Below are 18,556 nucleotides of genomic sequence, written 5' to 3'. Positions count from 1 at the left end.
ACATGAGTGAAGTCCTTTGGTATTTGCCGTCAGCCTCTGACCTACTTCATTAGCATCATAACAATAAAGTCTATCCGTGTTCTGCAAGATAACAAGATTTCAACTTTTTTCTTATGGCTGAATAGATTTCCATTGAACATACATGCTATTTTTTCCTTACCCCTTTTTCTGTTGATTGGGAACTATCTTAAGGAGCATATTGCTTTTGCTTTCTTCTAGGAGTTTTACAATTTCAGGTATCTTCAAATCATTAATGGATTTTGAGTTGAGTTTTAGGTATGGTGCCAGATAGTGACCTAGATCATTTAATTTCAATAGGAACTTTGAGAACAGCGGCTGATAAAATATATCTTTCTGAATTCTCTTAATACATGAAGATTCCAATTCTAAGCAATTTAGCAGCCCAGAATTCTGATTGATGTGGGGTACTGGAGGAGCAGTTATGAAAACTTGGTGGGATTGTCTGTAGGCACTGAAAGCCTAAAAATTATTTGTTCATCCTTAGTTGAAGCATGTATTTCACATTATTATTAACCAGGTAAAAATGAGACACTGAGGATGAAAGATTCAGAAAACAGGTCAGACCCTCAGTTGTGAATCCTCTAAGCTAGCAGAGGAGAAGATAATTTTGTTAAGTGAATTTGTATTTAAAAATTGTCTTCTCTGATGTCAGACGGGAGAGTCCAATTTTCAAGAAGTTATCAAACTTATTTTTGAATTTCGAATGTCTGTGCCTCAATATTAAATGTAGCCTTTCCATAGCATAATCATTTGTGCACATGTGGGGAAACCTTGTCTCACTTTTATTTATTAGATTGCATTGTGATACACATAACCAAAATCTCTAAATTTAAACTTTTGAGGATGCAAATCCACAATCACATTTCTGCCTATAACTTCTAACAAAGTCTGGGTCCTAATCTGTGGGTAGGTAATCTTGAAAGAATGGAAAAATATCTGGGCAGAGAAGTCAAATTGTCAGAAACCTGTATTTCCTTATTGGTCATGAGGTTTTATGACCCCATTTGGGGTAGAGTGGGCAGGGGTGACTTGTGTCTCTGTGTGAGTATGAACGTTTTCTCTTCCTTTTTACAGAGGAAACCCAAAAATTAAGATTGGCGTGAATCACCGCAGAGGTGTGGGAACATGGCCAGTGGCTACAGACAGCAGGGTCCCAGCAAACTCTTTCAAGCCCAGAAAATGAGGAAGCAAAACCCAGGACCAGGGAGGCGGATGGTCCCGCCACCGCAGGATGAAGATTCCAGGGTGAGTGGAGGCTTGGACCTGCGGGGAATGGGGGTGGCGTGGACTCCAGAGACAGGGTTTGGACCTGGAATATTCTGGGTCCATAACTCACTTGTCCATTCCTCTCCAAAGACAGCTGCCTCGGACCCCATCTCCAGGCAGACCGGGCCACTCAGAGACGGGGGGGAACCAGCTGACCCCTCCTCACGGTGATGTCTGGCCTGGTTTTATCCAAGTCTTTCACACTTAGACTGCCAGCCTTCCTCCTCTGATGCTCTTGGCACCTGAGGGACTGTGTGCTTCTGTCCTTTCTCCAGAACCAGTATTGAACCCTCTAAATCTGTCCTTGTGTTCCCTTTGGACACGAGCCTGTGATTCCTGCTGACGCACCGATCTTGTTCTCCCCCTTCCCAGGTGAAGTGTAAGGACTGCGGAGCCTTTGGGCACAACGCGAGGAGCCTCAGGTGCCCCATGAAGCGCTGGCAAGGGGCCCTGGCCCCCCAGCCCTTGGGCTCCAAACTCGGCAAAGAGAACCTGGAGCCACGGAAGCTGCAGGCCCAGCAGACCCCAAGGACCCCAAACACGGCTGAGAGAGAGAAGGATGAAAGGCAAAGGTGAGGGATGGGGGAGGTGGCACCCAAGTCTTGGGCTGAAATCGCTGGAGATGTTCCTCGCCTTCTCGACACTGGGTGCTGAGCCATTTCTGGAAATGACAGGGAAAGTGGGGAGACAGAGACAGGAGCCATGTCCTGAGGGGCCACACTCAGAAGCTCGTATTAGCCTTGAAGTCACTACGGGGTGTGGAGAACCTATGCAACTTCGCACCTGACAGGCCCCAAAGCCATGGCGATGAAGAGGCAGGACTTCCTGGGAAAGCCTGGAGGGATGCCTGGAGTTGGGGGAAGGTGGCAATCTGCACAGAGGCACAGGGATTCGGGTCTGGTGTCGCCCCCACACCAGGAAAGGGGCTGGGCCACAGCACTGTTGGTCCCAATGGTGACAAGGAAATTGAGTTTCTGCCCCTCTGCATGGCTTGTTTTGCAGGAAAGAGGAGCAGCAGCGGAAACTCCTCCAACGGTTTCCCAGGAGACCCCAAGGGCGGCAGCAGCAGTCCTGGAAGGAAGGCACAGAATCCTGCCACTACCTGAGGGTCAGTCTCTCCTGCTTTCCGTTCTTTCCCTTTGGGGTTACCCAACTGGCCTCAGTCCCCTTCGAAGGGAAGGAATTGTTCACATTCTTTTCTGACCCATGTAATCATTTAGGGTACTTTTCAGGTGTCATTTTCCTTGGTTTCTTTGATTTTTGATCCTTACTTGCATGTGTGGCAAGAAGATGCTTCCATTTGGTAAATGGAAGTGATTTTATCAGCAGCATTCCAGAAGTAGAACCCTTTAAGTTAGAACACGAATCTGTAAATTCTGATTCATCCTCCAAAACTGGCCATCAAAACTCACTTTGCCACCAAGGTGTCTGCAAAACACCAAGCTGTACACAGTCCTGAGAAGAGGGTAGACAAAAAGCTTGTTTCCACTTACTTAACAAGAGACATTGTCAGAATCTTTCTATTTGCCTATTTGATGCATGAATGTATCAAAGTGATATTGTAATTTTCTTCTTCCTGAGCACCCTGAGGTTGAGTACCTTATCACATGAAATTGATTCCTCTGAGATGTTTTTTGGTTAATTTTCATTTTTACTGGATGGAGAGAAAATTCTCACGTCTGGCCTTTCTGTTTGGTCTTCTCCTACAGCATCCAAACATGCCCATGCTCATCCAGACATCCCAGAGGAAATCCCTCCAGGAACCGGATCACCCAAGTAGGCCACTTATCAGGGAAGATGACATGAAATCTGTCCACCCTGCAGTGTCTCTCATCAGCAGAAGTTTGGTCCAGGACTCCAAAAGCAGCATGAGGGCCCCAGGCAAGAGATCTGCCCAGCTCTCCACCCAGACGTGTCTGAAGCCCCCAAAGAAACCTAGACTCAGCCCTGTCCAGACTCCCCAGAAGGGCACTCTGACAGCAGATCTGGGGGCTTTCCAGAATCTCCCTTCTCCACTCAGGACACCTGGACGTGGACCCACAGCGACACCCCAACGGATGAGGAAGACACCTGCCCAGGGGCAACGCCTTGACCTCCAACCTCCACTGCACAGATCTTGCCCCAGTCATGTCCAAGCCTGTACCACAGACCATCCTCCACCCACCAGCCACGTTCCAGGCCAACCTCTCAGGATGCTCTTCGTGAGAGAATGCGAAGGCTGGTGGAGCTGCAGGTACACGGCAGCTCCGTTGTCTGTGCCCCGATCTGAGCAGCCAGCCCCTCCTGCTCAGAACCCTCCCGTCAGCAAGAAGCCTGAGGGTCACTTTGCCCCCGGCCCCCGGAGCGTCCTCTACGATGACCTTCAGGTGTCTTCTTCCTCTGAAGAGAGTGACTGGGAGGGAGACACCAATGGCAACTGAGACTTGTCCTCCAGCCCCAGGTGCCCCGGAGGTGACTGTGACCTGAGAAGTGTGACTGTGACCAGAGTCACAGGAGCAGCTGTTCCTGGTGAAGCAGCGATTCCCCACCCCTGGTGGGCAAAATGCGGGCGGAAAACCAGGGAACCCCTGGGAACACACACGTGCACACACGGCACCTTCTCCTGATGGAATCACAGCCATCTGTCAAATGGCACTTAGCTCACTGGCACGTCAAGCCGTTTGTCCATCTAATCCATTCTAAGCAACTGAAGCAACTTCTAGGAGTAAGTTCTAACCGTTGTGTAAATAGGGAGCTACGGTAGAAATCTGTATTTGGAGGCAAATGTCCGGCTAAAGGGCCCGACTCTGCGCTTTGCAGAAGGTCAGCCGCGCCCTGTCCTGAGCTGAGATTCGTGGCCTCTGTGGAGTCTTTCACTGTGAGTCACGGTGGGGACCTTCCTACGGCTCTGCTTCTTATGTTTCATTAATTTTTTTTTATGCCTTAAGTACATTCAATTTTTATTCATCAAGTATACCACAATAAAGCTGTAAAAGATAAGAAATTAGAGAAAGAAGAGGAGAAAAGCACAGAACAAAGACGATGTGAGGATACTGCGAGAAGACAGCACTCTATAATCCAAAGAGAGAGGCCTCAAAAGAAATAAGCCTGCAGGCACTTTAATCTCAGACTTTCCAATGTCTAGAACTGGAAGCAAATAAATTTCTGCTGTGTAAGCCACCCATTTGGTGGTACTTTGTTATGGCAGCCCTAGCAGACAAATACAATCCTTAATAATCTTTTTTTTTAAGTATACAATTTGATATTTTTTTCTTATTCGTAATGTATATATGGCAATCCCCATCCTGAATTCACCCCATCCCAACCCCTCCCCCCGCTTTCCCCATATATTTCATTAAATGTTATTCTAAAGCTTGTTTTGTTTCAATTTTAATAAATTCTACTGCATAAGACATGTTGTATGTGGTTTTTACTTCTAAGCCTTGAAGATCATCTTAACATCCATTTTTACTCATTAAAGCATATGTAACTGAGAGGAAAGAGGAGATGGGAGACCTAAGACTTATTAAAAACATAGCATCTCGGGCCTTCCCAGGTCCGCTGACATATTGTGCCTTCAGCTAGCGGCTCTCTATCCTTGGGGCAGGGAGCTCTGCAGAGTCTCTTGCTTTGCTTCTAGCAAAGAATGTCTGATGGGATTAGGACCCACCCTAAAGGCTCACCTTAACCTAATCATAGCTTTAACTGCCCTGTGTCCACATACATCACATTCTGACCGGTTAAATGTTAGAACTTCAACATATGAATCTGGGAGAGGGGAACAAAATTCAGTTTATAAAAGTTGATTCATTCTATTTATATTTTTATGTTGTAAAAACTTATTTTTTAAATAAAAGAACAATATCCATGAATTAACGGGGACAGAAAATAAGATCATTTGAGATGAGGAGAAACGTCAATTGATGGACTCTGCCCTCAGAGTGGATTTAAAAAATGAGAGGGCAGCTATTGGCAATAAAAGGACTTCAAAATTTTAGCTCTTTTTTAAAATTCAAATTTAAAGTTGAGTGATATCACAGTGTATTTAAATGATAAGAGGAGGGTTCAAAGAGAGGGAGTAGTTTAAAATAAAGCATATTGTTTTGCAACTCATACAACTCAGTATCAAAAAAACAAACAACCCAATTGAAAAATGGACAGAGGATCTGAACAGAAAATTTTACAAAGAAGAAACACACATGGCCACAGGCACATGAGAAGATGCTCAACAACGCTAATCATCAGAGAAATGCAAACCAAATCTATCTGAATGCCCTCATAAGAAATTCTGCAACCAGAAAACATCCTCCAGGATATGCAGAAAAGGGAATCCTGGTACAGTGTTGGTGGGGATATAAATTGGCCTATTACTATGGAAAAGAGTATGGAGGTACCTAAAAAGCTAAACATAGAGCTACTATATGATCCAACAATTCCACTCCCACGTATACATCTCAAGAAAACAAAAACACTATTTTGAAAAGATACATGCACCCCCAATGTTCATAACTGTGTTCTTTACAACAGCCAAGATATGGAAGCAACTTACTCATCAAGAGATGAATGGATAAATAACAAGTGGTGGGTATATACAATGGAATATTAGTCTTCCATAAAAAGAATTGAAATTTTGCCATTTGTGACAATATGGATGGACTCAGAGGGTCTTATGATTAGAGAAATGTCAGACCAAAAAAGACAAATACTGTATGTTATCACATGTAATTGAAATCCAAAAAGAAAAAGGGAAACAAAGAAATGAAAAAAGAAACCAGAGACAGACACACAGATATAGAGAACAATGTAGTGTTTACCAGAGGAGAGAGAAAAGGGGGAGGGGAAAATTAACAGGAGATTAAGGGATACTAGCTACTATGTATAAAATAACAAATCTTAGCTACAAAGATAAATTCTACCACACAGGGAATATTTCCTTATAACTTTAAATGAAGTGTATATGTTATGAAGTATAATGTTTAAAATAATTGTCACTATGTTGTACACCTGAAACTATTACAGTATTTTAAATGAACCATACTTGAAAAATAAAATAAGGTATATTCAATTTAAATTATAACATACGTCCCGATGTGGCAGGAGTGAAGAGGAAAGAACAAGAACACACAAATTCCCGAGCTGAGAGGAAAGGCAATTCCTTGCCTTATAGGCCAGAGATGGCATAAGTAATGAATGACAGTACAGAGTCCTCTACGTCTTGTGGTGAAAATCCACATCCAAAATATTTCATTTGGGGAATAGTTTACAGATATTCTGATGAATGTAAGAGAAAAGGATGAGTCCTTGGAGACTGAGGGGTACTGGTGAAGGTTTAAAATATTCTTTTTTAAAAAACTGAAGTAGAGTGGACTTACCTTACTATACTAATTTGAGGTGAAATACCCTCTAATGAGTGTGGGAGATAGACCTGAAATGCACGAGATAATAGGGCTGCCAGGCATTGTTTGAGGTACAAGCAAAATGTCCTCAGACACAATGAAATACTCACCATGTCCCCTGCTTTAATTTTTTTCCATTTGGGAACCAGGAATTTTAAGCATAAAGAGCCAACTCCACACCTATAAGATTTCCACTCAAATGTATAAAGCAACTGTGGATGACATGGAAGGAAATTACTTACAGTAGTTTACTATGTAGGAACACTTGTATGCATTTTCCCACTCACCAAGAAATAAAGTATAAAATTGTCTTGCCATTGTCTTTGCATAGCTGATAGATTCCTAACATGCTCCTGAAAGTCCTGTGCGGCCAGTGCCTTGAGACTCACGTTCTGCATCCCAGCAATATATCCTGTTTGGTCACCTCATTATTTATATTTCACATGGTCACAATTCCTCATCTTGCATTTTTATTTTTCATTCCGTGCCTCTCCCAGGGAATCCCAGCTTCATGTCCACAGAATCCCAGTGTATCTGATGCCCTGTTATTCCGAAGATGTAGACTGGTTTCCAGTGTAGAGAACACACTCAACGGTGTTGACACCTGAAGAAGGGAATGAATGGACCTTCTCACTGTCTCTGGACAACGTTCTTACATCTTTGCTCTCCCACTCAGGGTGAGGGTTACGATTTCCCATTAGTCTGGAAAATCCAATCAAATTGAACAGGGTGTGGCTCACAGACTGAAACCCTATTAGGGTCAGCAACTTTCTGACAGGGTAGATCCCTGGAATGTAGCCCAGATGGGGTTATAAACTGGTACCCAGGTATAAAGGGAAGGAAAACAGGCAAAGGAATACATTTGTCTGGAGGAGAAGAAGCTGGACAGTTTGGGATATTGGAGGAGGAGAAATTCACTGCTTGCTGTGGAACCTGCCTTGGAATCCATTTGGCTTCACCAGCTCCTCCAGGTGGGGTTTTGGTGAGTCCTCCCGACTGTGCGAGGTGACTTGGCTTCATTGCATGAAAATGTTACAAGTCCTGTCTGTGTTTACACTTTTGTCCTATCAAAGCAGCCTCTTAGGGTCTCTGAATCCCACTGTGACAACACTTCTTGGCCTCTCATTTCCTACCTTTGACTGCTCACATTCTCTTTTTTCAGCTCCAGCACTGTTGTCTTGAATCTACTTATTTTATCTGCCTAACCTACGATCCTAATCTGTGCTCTCCAATATAGTAACGACCAGCCACACACAGCTACAACATTTAAATTAATGCAATTAAATAGCTAAACTTTGCATCCTTGGTAGTGCCAGCCAGATTTCAACTCTTCTGTCACCACAAGTGTGTGATAGTTTCTGTATCACACAACATACACTTAGAGCATGTCCTTCCTCTTGGAAAGTTGTATTGGCACGTTGATCTACATCTGATGTTTTTACTAATTTATTGCTAAATACTTCATTTTCTGCTTCTCTGAATTAATTTCCTTTTATGGGTTTCATCAAGTGATTTTCTTCATTTCATTTCTTACGTGTCTTGAGATAGATTTTTGTGTTGAAGTAATTACCTCAAGATAAATAAATCTCTTGAGATATTTATTTTAATTCTTCCCCCAAATTAATATATGTTAACCTCCTTTGACTCCCATGACTCTGACCTCTGGACATAGCCAGCATTGCCTAGGTGCCATGCTCTTCTGCACATGCCTGGGGTTTCCCTGGATACCATAGGGATTCACATATTCCTATTATCAATAGAAGAAAAATTCTAAAAAGTGAAAAAGAACATTTCATTTCACTCTGAAATTAGTCTTGAAGGCAAAACCGAAGGTAATCTATGGTCAAGTCTTGATTGCTTTTTCTGGATAATCCCTCCCACCTGGATTTTCCTGGGTGCTCTGGGTAATCCAATCACCAAACTGCTTTTTCCTTGAGTGTGTTTGAGGCATTGTGAATTGTCCTGGATACTGGATTCCTATCCACAGTTAGCAGATGCTGGCATTAATCCAGGGCTTCTCTTTGTTTCTCATAGAAAAAACTGATCACTGCACTTTCACTTGGATTGTGAAGGGACGATAGGAGAGCAGGAACTTGAGAGCAAATATCTTTAGAAGAGATTTGTGTTTCAAGAAAGATGGGATAAAATGAGGGGATTGATTGTGGATATAAGGAGGGGTTTCCCCCCAAACATGGGTGATCAAAATGAAGACATACATATCAGGGAGCAGCTTTTGATTATTAATGTTAGAGGTCACATTACAGGTAAAACCCAGGTGATCTTTCTTACCCTAAAGGAATTTGATCACAGGACACAGACTGAGAAAAACTAAATGACAGCTGCTCCTTCTTCTAGATGTGAAACTCTGTCATATATGAAACTTTTTGAAATCTCTGAGTGAAATTTTAAATTGAGAAATAAACCAATTTCCTCCTAAACCTCAGCCATTCCATATTTCTGAGCATCCTTGAGCTAGAGGACTGAGATGGTCCACGACAGTAGCTGTATGACTCGTGCACTCCCGCTGCTTTCTGGTGCAGGGGATGTTGAGGACTAGGCTGGCAAGGTGGGTGCCAGGATTCCTCCAAGTGGAATAAGTCCTCGAGTTACCTCCATCCTAAAATAGGTCCCTGGTGGATGGATATCCACGTCCATGGAGGAGAGAACTGAAGTCAGGCTTGAGGGAGAGCTGGAAGGCAGTGAGCTTCCAGAGGGCTGCCAGGGTACTAGAGAACCACTGTGGGTGCACAGGCAGGAGGATGACCTGGGGGTTCCAGAGGGTTACCTACAGGAGGAAACCACAGGAGGAAACCACAGACTACCTATGGCATGAGTCAGGCTTCCCCAGGGCTAGAATCAAGGAGGACACTGAACGATTCTGGATGCTACAGGCTGATCACACAAGGTCGCTGCTCAGCATATTATTTGCAAACTCCCTGAACTCTGACTTTCTCTATTAGCAACCACAGCTCTAGCTTCTTACATGGCATCTGGGAGAGGAGAGACTGCATAGTTTTCCTAGGCTGCACCACTGCTTTCCAGTTGCTGGGCTGGGGTCCCACCCAGGGGAAGGTTGGTGGGTCTGGAAGTTGTACCCAGGACTGGCGTCTCATGGCTTCTTCTCCATCCTCAGCTCTGCCTGCTCAGGGCTTAGACTGCCTGTGCATGGAATCCCGAGGAAGAGTGCTGGAGACTGAGTTGTTGACAATGGAGCCCCTGGTGAGTAGGGACGCCTCCTTCTCCTGAAGCTGCACCCCAAGGGCCGTCAGCAATCTATCCCTCATTCACACATCACACCTCTTAGTAATTAAGCTTTTAGTCACATTTGATAACTGGAGGAATGTGAAGGGAATAGTATTATCTTAATTGTGCTTAGAAATTAATTGTGCACAGAAAGGAGAAACACTACAGTAGTCAAAATAAAATTAGGTTCTCTTGTAGATTTTTGAAAAACCAGAGAAAACAAAACCACTAAGTAGGTTTCTTTCATCCTTCAGCACAGAGACGAGGTTAGATTACAAGACAATCGATGATAACTAAGGTCAAGGTCCCTGAGAATGTCGAGAGTGGGGGTCCTCCCACCACAGGGACGGTCAGACTGGGTCTGTCCTTCAATCCAGAGTCCCCGGCCTGTGCTGCTGAGCCATTTGACCTCAGAGTCTGTGAAGAACACCTGCCTCCTGCAGCATGAGGAGAGCACCTCCCGGTATCCAGTGCTGTGGGAATCTTGCTCGGTTCCGGGGATCGCGAGGCCCCCCTTCATGGTGCTCTGGCCTCTCATGGTGAGTGGGATAGGGTTGTGTATTTAATGTGGGTTTGCTAGGCAGCAAACTCTTCATACAATAATACAGTCGAGGTTTCAACTCTCAGGACAAATAACAAAAGCAGTTTCTCTTTGGAGAATCCAAGGTTCCTCTAGGGACATAATTTCAACCAACAGTCATATTTTCACAGGAGCCATCATGGTTGTTTGCCTGGTCCTGAGTCTGTAGAGTTCCTTGAGATTAAGAGGGAAGAGAGATTGAGTTATAAATTTTCAAGTGAACGTTTGATAATCACCAGTCTGGAAGTCCCAATTACCAGATTATTGGAAAAACTTCCACATTGTATTGATTATAACACAGTTCATGTGCTATTTCTGTAAAATAGATCTTCACGATGTCAGAGTGTGCAGGTGGCTGTGAATGTACCTGAAAAGCAGACACAGCCGAGCGCTGACAGAGAACTGGGGGAGCCCCACACAGAGCCTGGTCCTTCATTCACCCAGTCCCAGCACCTCCCCTGCTCAACCCTCCCACTCTGGACAGAGGAAGGGCTGCTCTGTCTAAACCAGAATATCCCTGATATTTTAGGAATCAGTGACCTTCAAGGATATAGCTGTAGACTTCACCCAGGAAGAGTGGGCCCTGCTGGATGCCTCCCAGAAAGCCCTGTTCAGAGACGTGATGCTGGAGAGCATCACCCACCTGGTCTCCATAGGTGAGTCTGTCAACACGGATGTATGTGCACCCGTGTCCATTCCATTCATGCAGTCACTGAACAGCTTCCCTGTGTCCCACTCCAACTGCTTCCTGACTCTTTGATGGTCCTCATAACTGCTTAGAAGGAAGATGTTCTTTGCATGGCCCTTTTCATCTCCACACAAACAGTGATCTTGGCCACATTTCACATCCTGTTGCTCCTCAGTCTCTACACTCCGAACAGAGCAGAGGATTCAGTGGATATTTTAATGCATAAATAAATGCATCAAATATTTTTAAAATGATTCTTCTGTTCTAGTCACTCCATGAAGGCTTGAGACCAGGATCGTGTGTATGACATAATTTTGATTACTCCTGTAAGGTGTATCCCTACTGGATCCTGTTTGAAAGTAATATTCAGTCCAGTGTCAAGTCTTTTCATCTTTCCCATTTGGGAAAGACCAAGGATTCTGCAATCTCTCTTTGAACATGTGCAGAGGCATCAGCCGCTAGAGGCCCACAGAACTTTTGCGCTGCTCTGTGTTTCCTCCTGTTTGGTGAATGCCCTTCACTATTTTGTCTGTTGAAGATGTTGTTGTCTGCACGGACCTTCAATTATCTCATTATTTTCCTCATTCCCTTCCCCTGGACTTGAGCACAGCAAAAGGTAATTACCACAGGCTCAAAATCCACACTTTTTTTTTTTTTTTCAAATCAAACAGGGTATCAGATCAGCAAATCAGATGTGATCTCCCAGCTGGAACCAGGAAAAGACCTGTGGAGTGAAGCAATAGGACGCCTCCGAGGCCAGAGTCCAGGTAAGCATCAGGGGCCTGTGCTTCATTGCAAAGAGGTTCTGCTCAATGAGTGACTAAGTCCTTAGAAACAAAGCAGAAGTTTTCGCAAAGAGAGTGGTATGGAAGTTAGGACATTGGGGCATATTCCTCATGTTGTCATCATTCTGTGCATACATCAATCACAATTAATGTGTCTTCCTGCCATTTTCTTTTCTTTAGGGAAAAGGGTACTTGTGGACTTACTGCAGTTAAAGTTCCACATAGTAATTCTTGTCCTAATTCTCCTGTTTAATGTGTTTTCCATCATTTGTTGACCCAGTGTCTCTTCATCACTTTACATTTCTGTATTTTAATCCTGCCTTTTTTCCAGTAGACAATGACTTTTTTTTTTAAAGATTTTTTTTTTGATGTGGACCATTTTTAAAGCCTTTATTGAATTTGCTGCAATATTGCTTCTTTTTCATCTTTTGGATTTTTGGCCAACAGTCATGTGGGATCTTAGCTCCCTCACCAGGGATTGAACCCACAACCCCTGCATTGGAAGGCAAAGTCTTAACCACTGGACAGCTTGGGAATTCCAAGACAATGACTTTTAAAGTATTTCTACTACTTTGAGTATTTCCTCTTATATGCAGTTTCTTTAACTAAGTGCCAATTCTTGAAAGATACTCACATGGACCTTGGTATTTGCCTACATTTTTATTTCCCTAATGCCATTCTAAAATCCATATTTTTTCTATTTCTTTAGGTAGTGAAAGTCCCCTCAGGCAACAAGAAGTGATATTCATGCAAAGTGTCTACAGGAAGCACATATCCCCCACCTTGCCATTGGTAAGTTTCATGGGTGGGAGCACCTGTCACCCAAATGAAAGACCTGGAATTGAGATAAGTTGGTGATTGAGCAAACTGCCTGTATGTAAGTTGAGATTTATTCCTTTCTGGGCAAATTTGGATGGGCTGAAATAAGTTAAGAAATTAATATGAGCTCAAAACCACAACATGAGACCTAAGGAAAAAAGTCAGTTACACAAACATTGCTCATCTCCTAGCCTTTAAAACACACTGAAGTCTTCGAAACTAATCTGATAGCTGAGGTTGGAAAACTATAAAGGAGAATGTTTGTGCCTCCAAGAGAGTAACACAACATGTGTATGCAGCTGACACTGGAAATACCTTAACAGGAGACTATTACTGACTGGTGCTCTAGGGTGTAAATGCAGAGGGATGAGTGTCTGCATGGACCTGGGCAAATCAGTAACAGCCTCATATCTCCTTCCCAAAGCAGGTTTCTCATACCCAAGGAGATCCCATTGGATGCACTGATCTGAATGATGAATTCACTCCTCGATCTTCACCTCAACATTCATCAATTTGCTTAAGAAGGAAAAGTAATTTCAGCAAACAGTGTGGAGAATCACTTAGTCAAAGGTCCTTCCTTGATGGACAGGATCACATTCACACCAGAGGTAAATCATGTGAATGTCCTCTATGTGGGAAAGTCTTTAGTAATTGCTTTAGCCTCAAACGACACAAGATGATTCACACTGGAGAGAAACCATATGGATGTCATCTCTGTGGGAAAGTCTTCAATCAAAATTCCTCCTTAAAACAACATCAGAACACTCACATAGGAGAGAGGCACTATGAGTGTCATCAGTGTGGGAAAGCATTTTGTCACAACTCTAGCCTCAGACGACACAAGATGATTCACACTGGAGAGAAACCATTCAAATGTCATCTGTGTGGAAAAGTCTTCAGTCAGAGTTCTTCCTTGAAACAACATGAGAAGACTCACACGGGGGAGAAGTGCTATGAATGTCAGCAGTGTGGGAAAGCATTTCTTCAAAGCTCTGGCCTTAGTTCTCACAAGAAAATCCACACTGGAGAGAAACCACACATATGTCTTGAGTGTGGGAAGACCTTCAGTCATAGTTCTGGGCTTCGTAAGCACCAGAGAATTCACACTAGAGAGAAACCACACATATGCTTTGTGTGTGGGAAGGCCTTCAATGAACATGCTAAACTGAAAGAACATGAGAGAACCCACACTGGAGAGCTGCCCTATGAATGTCTGCTCTGTGGGAAATACTTCAGTCATGGCTCTTCCCTTAGACAACATGAAGGAACCCAGCACTGGGGAGAAAGTCAGGAGGGCCCTCAGTAGTCATTCAGACCTGAGACGACACATAGTATCATACACGTGAGGAATGTGGAAGGTACACCAGCCACAGCTTTAGCATTTAACCACACCAAGGTTCACACCCACTAAAGAAACTCTGTCTGTAATCAATATGGAGGCTCCTTCAGGCATCACTCTCCTCAGTCCAGACAGGCCGCACCTGTGGACATGGATCTGTATGTGCCCTGACTCTGTGGCAGAGCCTTTAGTCATTGGCCTGACCTCAGGTAACTTAGCAGAACTCACTCTGTAAATACAGTACAGGTGTTTTCAGCAACAGCTCCCAGCTCTAAAGACCCTGCAGGACTTGAGCAGAGGATAACAAACCCCTAGTCCTTCTTTGATAATTGTTGGTCAACATGAGACAACTCCATGTGGTGAACCACTAGGACTATAATAACCATTAACAAACATTCAGCCAAGCCCCAGCTTGATGGGCACAAGAAACTCAGTGAAAAAGTAAAGAATAAAATAAGAACAAACATGACAACCCTTGAGAAATACCAAAGTATGCTGAGCAATGCCAAAGCATACTTATAAATAATTCATCCTGGAGAAGTTATTCAATGTAAAGTCAGGAGAAATCCTTTAGTCATAGAGCACCCACTCTGGTACACGTGTGCATTCAGACTGTACAACACACCCTCAGTGTCATGAAGGAAGGGAAGTCCTCAGTGATCACATATTTCTTAGTCAACATTAAACTTTCACACTGAGGGTGTAGCCACCCTAAAAATCAAAGTGGAGCTATAGCTAGATTTCATATCAGAAAAAAAATGACTATGTGTGTGGGAGAGGGAGCCTCTAAAAGAATCCTTTAACACACAATCAGGCAAGTTGTGATTTGGGGAAATACCTTTTCATGAAAATGTGGCATAAAATGGAGAGTGAAGAGATCTAGCAGTATATGATGTAGAGCTTGGAAGAAATTAAAATTTGTATATCGCATAATAGTTGCAAATATTCAAACAATAAAGTCTGTGGCTAAAGGAGCTAAGTGTCGGTGTGTGGTTTTCTTTGCGCCCATGTAAACACAGGGATTCAGGTCTGCACTCTTGGGATGTGGGCAGAGACTCAGCAGGCCCCCTCTCTGCGTCTCCTCTTTCTCCAGAGCTCTTTCCACACAACGCAGCTCCACTCATTCCAACGTCCCCCCAACCCCATCTCCCCCCCCAACCCCCCCTACCCCTTCAGACCCTGGTGGGGGCCCAGCTCTGATCTTCAACTCCACTGGCCAGGTTTCCCAGAATGTCAGGACCCCGGTCAGGCAAGGTCATGGGGAAGTCTCAAAGACATCTCGTACTACATCTTTTGAGGCCCCTCAGCCTATGTCTGCAGATGGAAACCACCTGGGGCTAGAGAGACAGGCATCTCTGTCCTCCCAGACGGCAGAAATCTCTGTTATTTTGTCCCCAAACCTTTGAGCTAAGTGGATGACGAGTCCCTTCCGTGACGACACTCTCTATCTTACTCAGCTGAGTCCTGAATTATGCATCCAGCAGTCTCACTAAACAGGAACACAGCCTTGTTCTCCCACATAAGCTCATGCAGTAAACCTCCAGGAATATAAAATGCCCCGAAAAACTATGAGCCATCATGCAATCCAGTGTGTAGAAGAATTAGTGCAATGTACTTTGCCCCAAGAGAAAAATGAATGTTCTCACAAAGTAGATCTCCCCACTTTGTCTGTGGGACTTGGAAAATTATTCTTTGACACACACCAATATCAAACCTAAATCTCAAGGTAAGTTTTTGCAGGATATCCACTGGGATGACTTGTGTGCTTGCCGCACAGCACAAAGTAGCACAATTCCCAAAACAAAGGCCTGAGTCCACTTACGGGAACACATACGAGGATGATATTGATCCATCATTACTTTTCAAGACCTCCACAAGGGGTTCTGCGGGACAGTCAGGGTGGAAAACAAGTCCTGTGCGAGGAGGGTGACCAACCAATTCTATTGCTGGCCTAAGAAAACACGTGTTTTACCCACGAGATGTATTTGAATTTAGCTATAATTCTGGGCAACCACCTTATCTGAGACCTATGTGGTGGCTTAACCAGCAATGCCCTCTGCTGCCCCAATGTGTCTCCAGGAGGGAAGGCCCTGGTACTGCTGGGGGCAGGGCCTGTGCCTTGGCTAGGCCCTCCAGGAATGATGTGCACACTCCTTTCTCAGAGGCATGCACGCCTCACTGGGATTTATCTTCACTGAGCTGTGCATGTGAGTGTCCTGGGCCTTCCTAGGGAGATGGGATTTCAGAGCCGTTCTTGTACACTGACGACCACAGGCGGGCAGCATCTCACATGGAGGTGTGGGGGTGGTGCAGCTTGGCAGCTTGTCTGATTGGGGGAGGGGTCTGGAGTCAGGAAGAAAGCTGTCTGAAGTTTAGTCATTAGGGGGACATCAGGGCCGTCTTGGTCAGGCTGACCCAGACTTCTTCACAGGACAGGCTCCCGTGCTGAGTGACAGACACACAGAGACAAAGCGAGAGACAGAGACAGAGAGAGAAACAAAGAGAGACACTCAGAGAGACAGACAGAGACAGAGGAGCAGATGCAGGGCCACTGGGCTCGGCTCAGAACTCCCACCACATAACTTCTCCCACATTCTGCGCCCAGAACAAATCACAGGCTGGCCAAATTCAGGGTGAAGAAAAAGGAGCAACTCTTAATGAGAGAAGCGGCAAAGTCACACAGCAGAGCCATGGGCTCGAGAAGGCGGAAGGAAGTTGTGGTGATTTGTTTCCATCTAACTCAAAAGGCTTAGATGTGGGGTCAGGTGTTTATGCTTCAGTCGTACATAATTCTCTAGCTTCCAAGATTTCTGCAGATCACCTACCACCACCCTGTCACCATCTATTTCATCCCATGGCTGTGATTTGGGGCGGGAACCACTATTTTTTGAGCTGAGGCTATTCTCCTGGGACAGTAAACCCCTTTCCGCATGACATTTTCTACCTTTCCTTCCAAAAACCCTCCCATAGTTCAAGGCAGAGGACAGTGCCTGTAGCTCCTATCCAAACTGCTGCTGTCCCAGGAGAAAGACCCTCCTCTGACCTTTAAATCACTGGGCTCTTTTAACATATGAAAGTGGGATACATATTTTCGCCTTAAATAATACCTAGGAATTCAGGGACACATTTTTTTCTACAACTTGAAACGCTGAGGAAAGTATGGAATACCACGATTCCTCCTTTACTCCCAATCCCAATTTCTGTACGTGTCTGCAATTGTATATTCCTCTTCTAGTAGAGAGTCCTGCTCCCAATGCGTACACATTAGAACACACTCCCTTTGCAGGACAACCAGGAAAAGGAGAACCTGGGGACTGGAAGTCAATAAAAGGGGAGGTTTCGGTAAACAGGGGAGTGGGCCTTTTAACAATGAGGTTTTGGGGAAAGTGAGGCTGCAGGTATGGAAATCCAGACCTTAAACATTCTGCCTTGTATTGATTTAGAGGGAAGAGACTCAAGAGGTTTACAGGGGACTTGATCATCTGTATCACAGAACTGAGACTCTGAAATGGGGAGAGAACCTAGATCAGAATTCAAAGTTCTGATGAGAAAACCAGAAATGCATTGAAAAGAGTGGAAAACTGGGCATGGGGAGGGCAGGGAAGCCTCTTAGGATAAATGAACATTACCTTCAATGAAGTTAAGCATTTTATAAAAATCACATCGAAACTAGGGAAGAACCAAAGATTTCTCACTTTGTGGTTTTATTTTGGTAAATGGAAAATAATCACAAGTTTTGTAGCTTCACTTTGTTATACAGGGTCACCTCGGATCACCCAACTCTGTATTTTTCCTTCAAGATAGTGAGTTCTTCAACTGCATCTACCACTGGGCTTTTGAAGGGAAGGAGGGGTTACTCCATCTCATAAAACCAGTGGGATCAGCGCAGCAAGATCCTTGACTTAAGGATGGAGGTGGAAAGCTCCCCCAGATAAAAAGAAGGAATACTTTGGTTAATCTGCCTGCTTTAAACATTAAAGACCCCGACTTCATCAACAGCATCACTGTGCATAAATACTACTTCTTCTTGAAATTACACGATAGATAGAGATAGATAGACAGACAGATAGATGTACGTCCTAGGGAAAGGTCTTCTAGTGGGCAGTTTTACTTCTTGCACATGGGAATCTTGATTAACCCTCAGGCCTACGTGGAAAAAAACCTTTTGTGAGGACAGATGTCGGGATGGAGTTGAGAGTAAGTTATAGGAGAACATGCCAGCTTACATCCCCTCTAAGATTTCAAAAAGACCCATTAACGGTTCTAAGTCAACTCCTTCCATTGACCTCCACGTGCTCTCTGTCTAATGGTTAACCAGACTGCCTTTCAGCGGCTCCAGAGGCGGTGGCCCGTTTAACCTCCTGCTAACCAACCCACCTGCGGTCCTAACTCTCACGTAGTACTTTTCCAGGGCCGGTTAGAAGGTTGGGGAAGAGCAGA

At 44.3% G+C, this 18,556-nt stretch overlaps 1 protein-coding gene across 1 annotated transcript; it reads left to right on the top strand.

Moving 5' to 3' along the window:
* Positions 1-9,869: 9,869 nt before the first annotated feature.
* On the top strand, positions 9,870-14,083 carry LOC130830500 (zinc finger protein 596-like). Its single transcript, XM_057697753.1, has 6 exons — positions 9,870-9,881; positions 10,283-10,444; positions 11,015-11,141; positions 11,845-11,940; positions 13,221-13,546; positions 13,631-14,083. The coding sequence occupies exons 1-6, from the start codon at positions 9,870-9,872 to the stop codon at positions 14,081-14,083; spliced, it is 1,176 nt and encodes a 391-aa protein (XP_057553736.1).
* Positions 14,084-18,556: the final 4,473 nt, after the last annotated feature.

The sequence above is a fragment of the Hippopotamus amphibius genome, chromosome 10 (genome assembly GCF_030028045.1).
Source record: "Hippopotamus amphibius kiboko isolate mHipAmp2 chromosome 10, mHipAmp2.hap2, whole genome shotgun sequence".
Taxonomy (NCBI): Eukaryota; Metazoa; Chordata; class Mammalia; order Artiodactyla; family Hippopotamidae; genus Hippopotamus; species Hippopotamus amphibius.
The sequence above is the reverse complement of the archived record's forward strand: the minus strand, read 5'-3'. Positions and strand labels throughout refer to the sequence as shown.

What these genes read in the sequence shown, in the direction of transcription:
- LOC130830500 (XM_057697753.1), top strand. An exon ending in TGGTGCTCTGGCCTCTCATG is followed by an intron (nt 10,445 to 11,014) that starts GTGAGTGGGATA and finishes CTGATATTTTAG; the next exon opens with GAATCAGTGACCTTCAAGGA. An exon ending in AACAACATCAGAACACTCAC is followed by an intron (nt 13,547 to 13,630) that starts ATAGGAGAGAGG and finishes AAGATGATTCAC; the next exon opens with ACTGGAGAGAAACCATTCAA.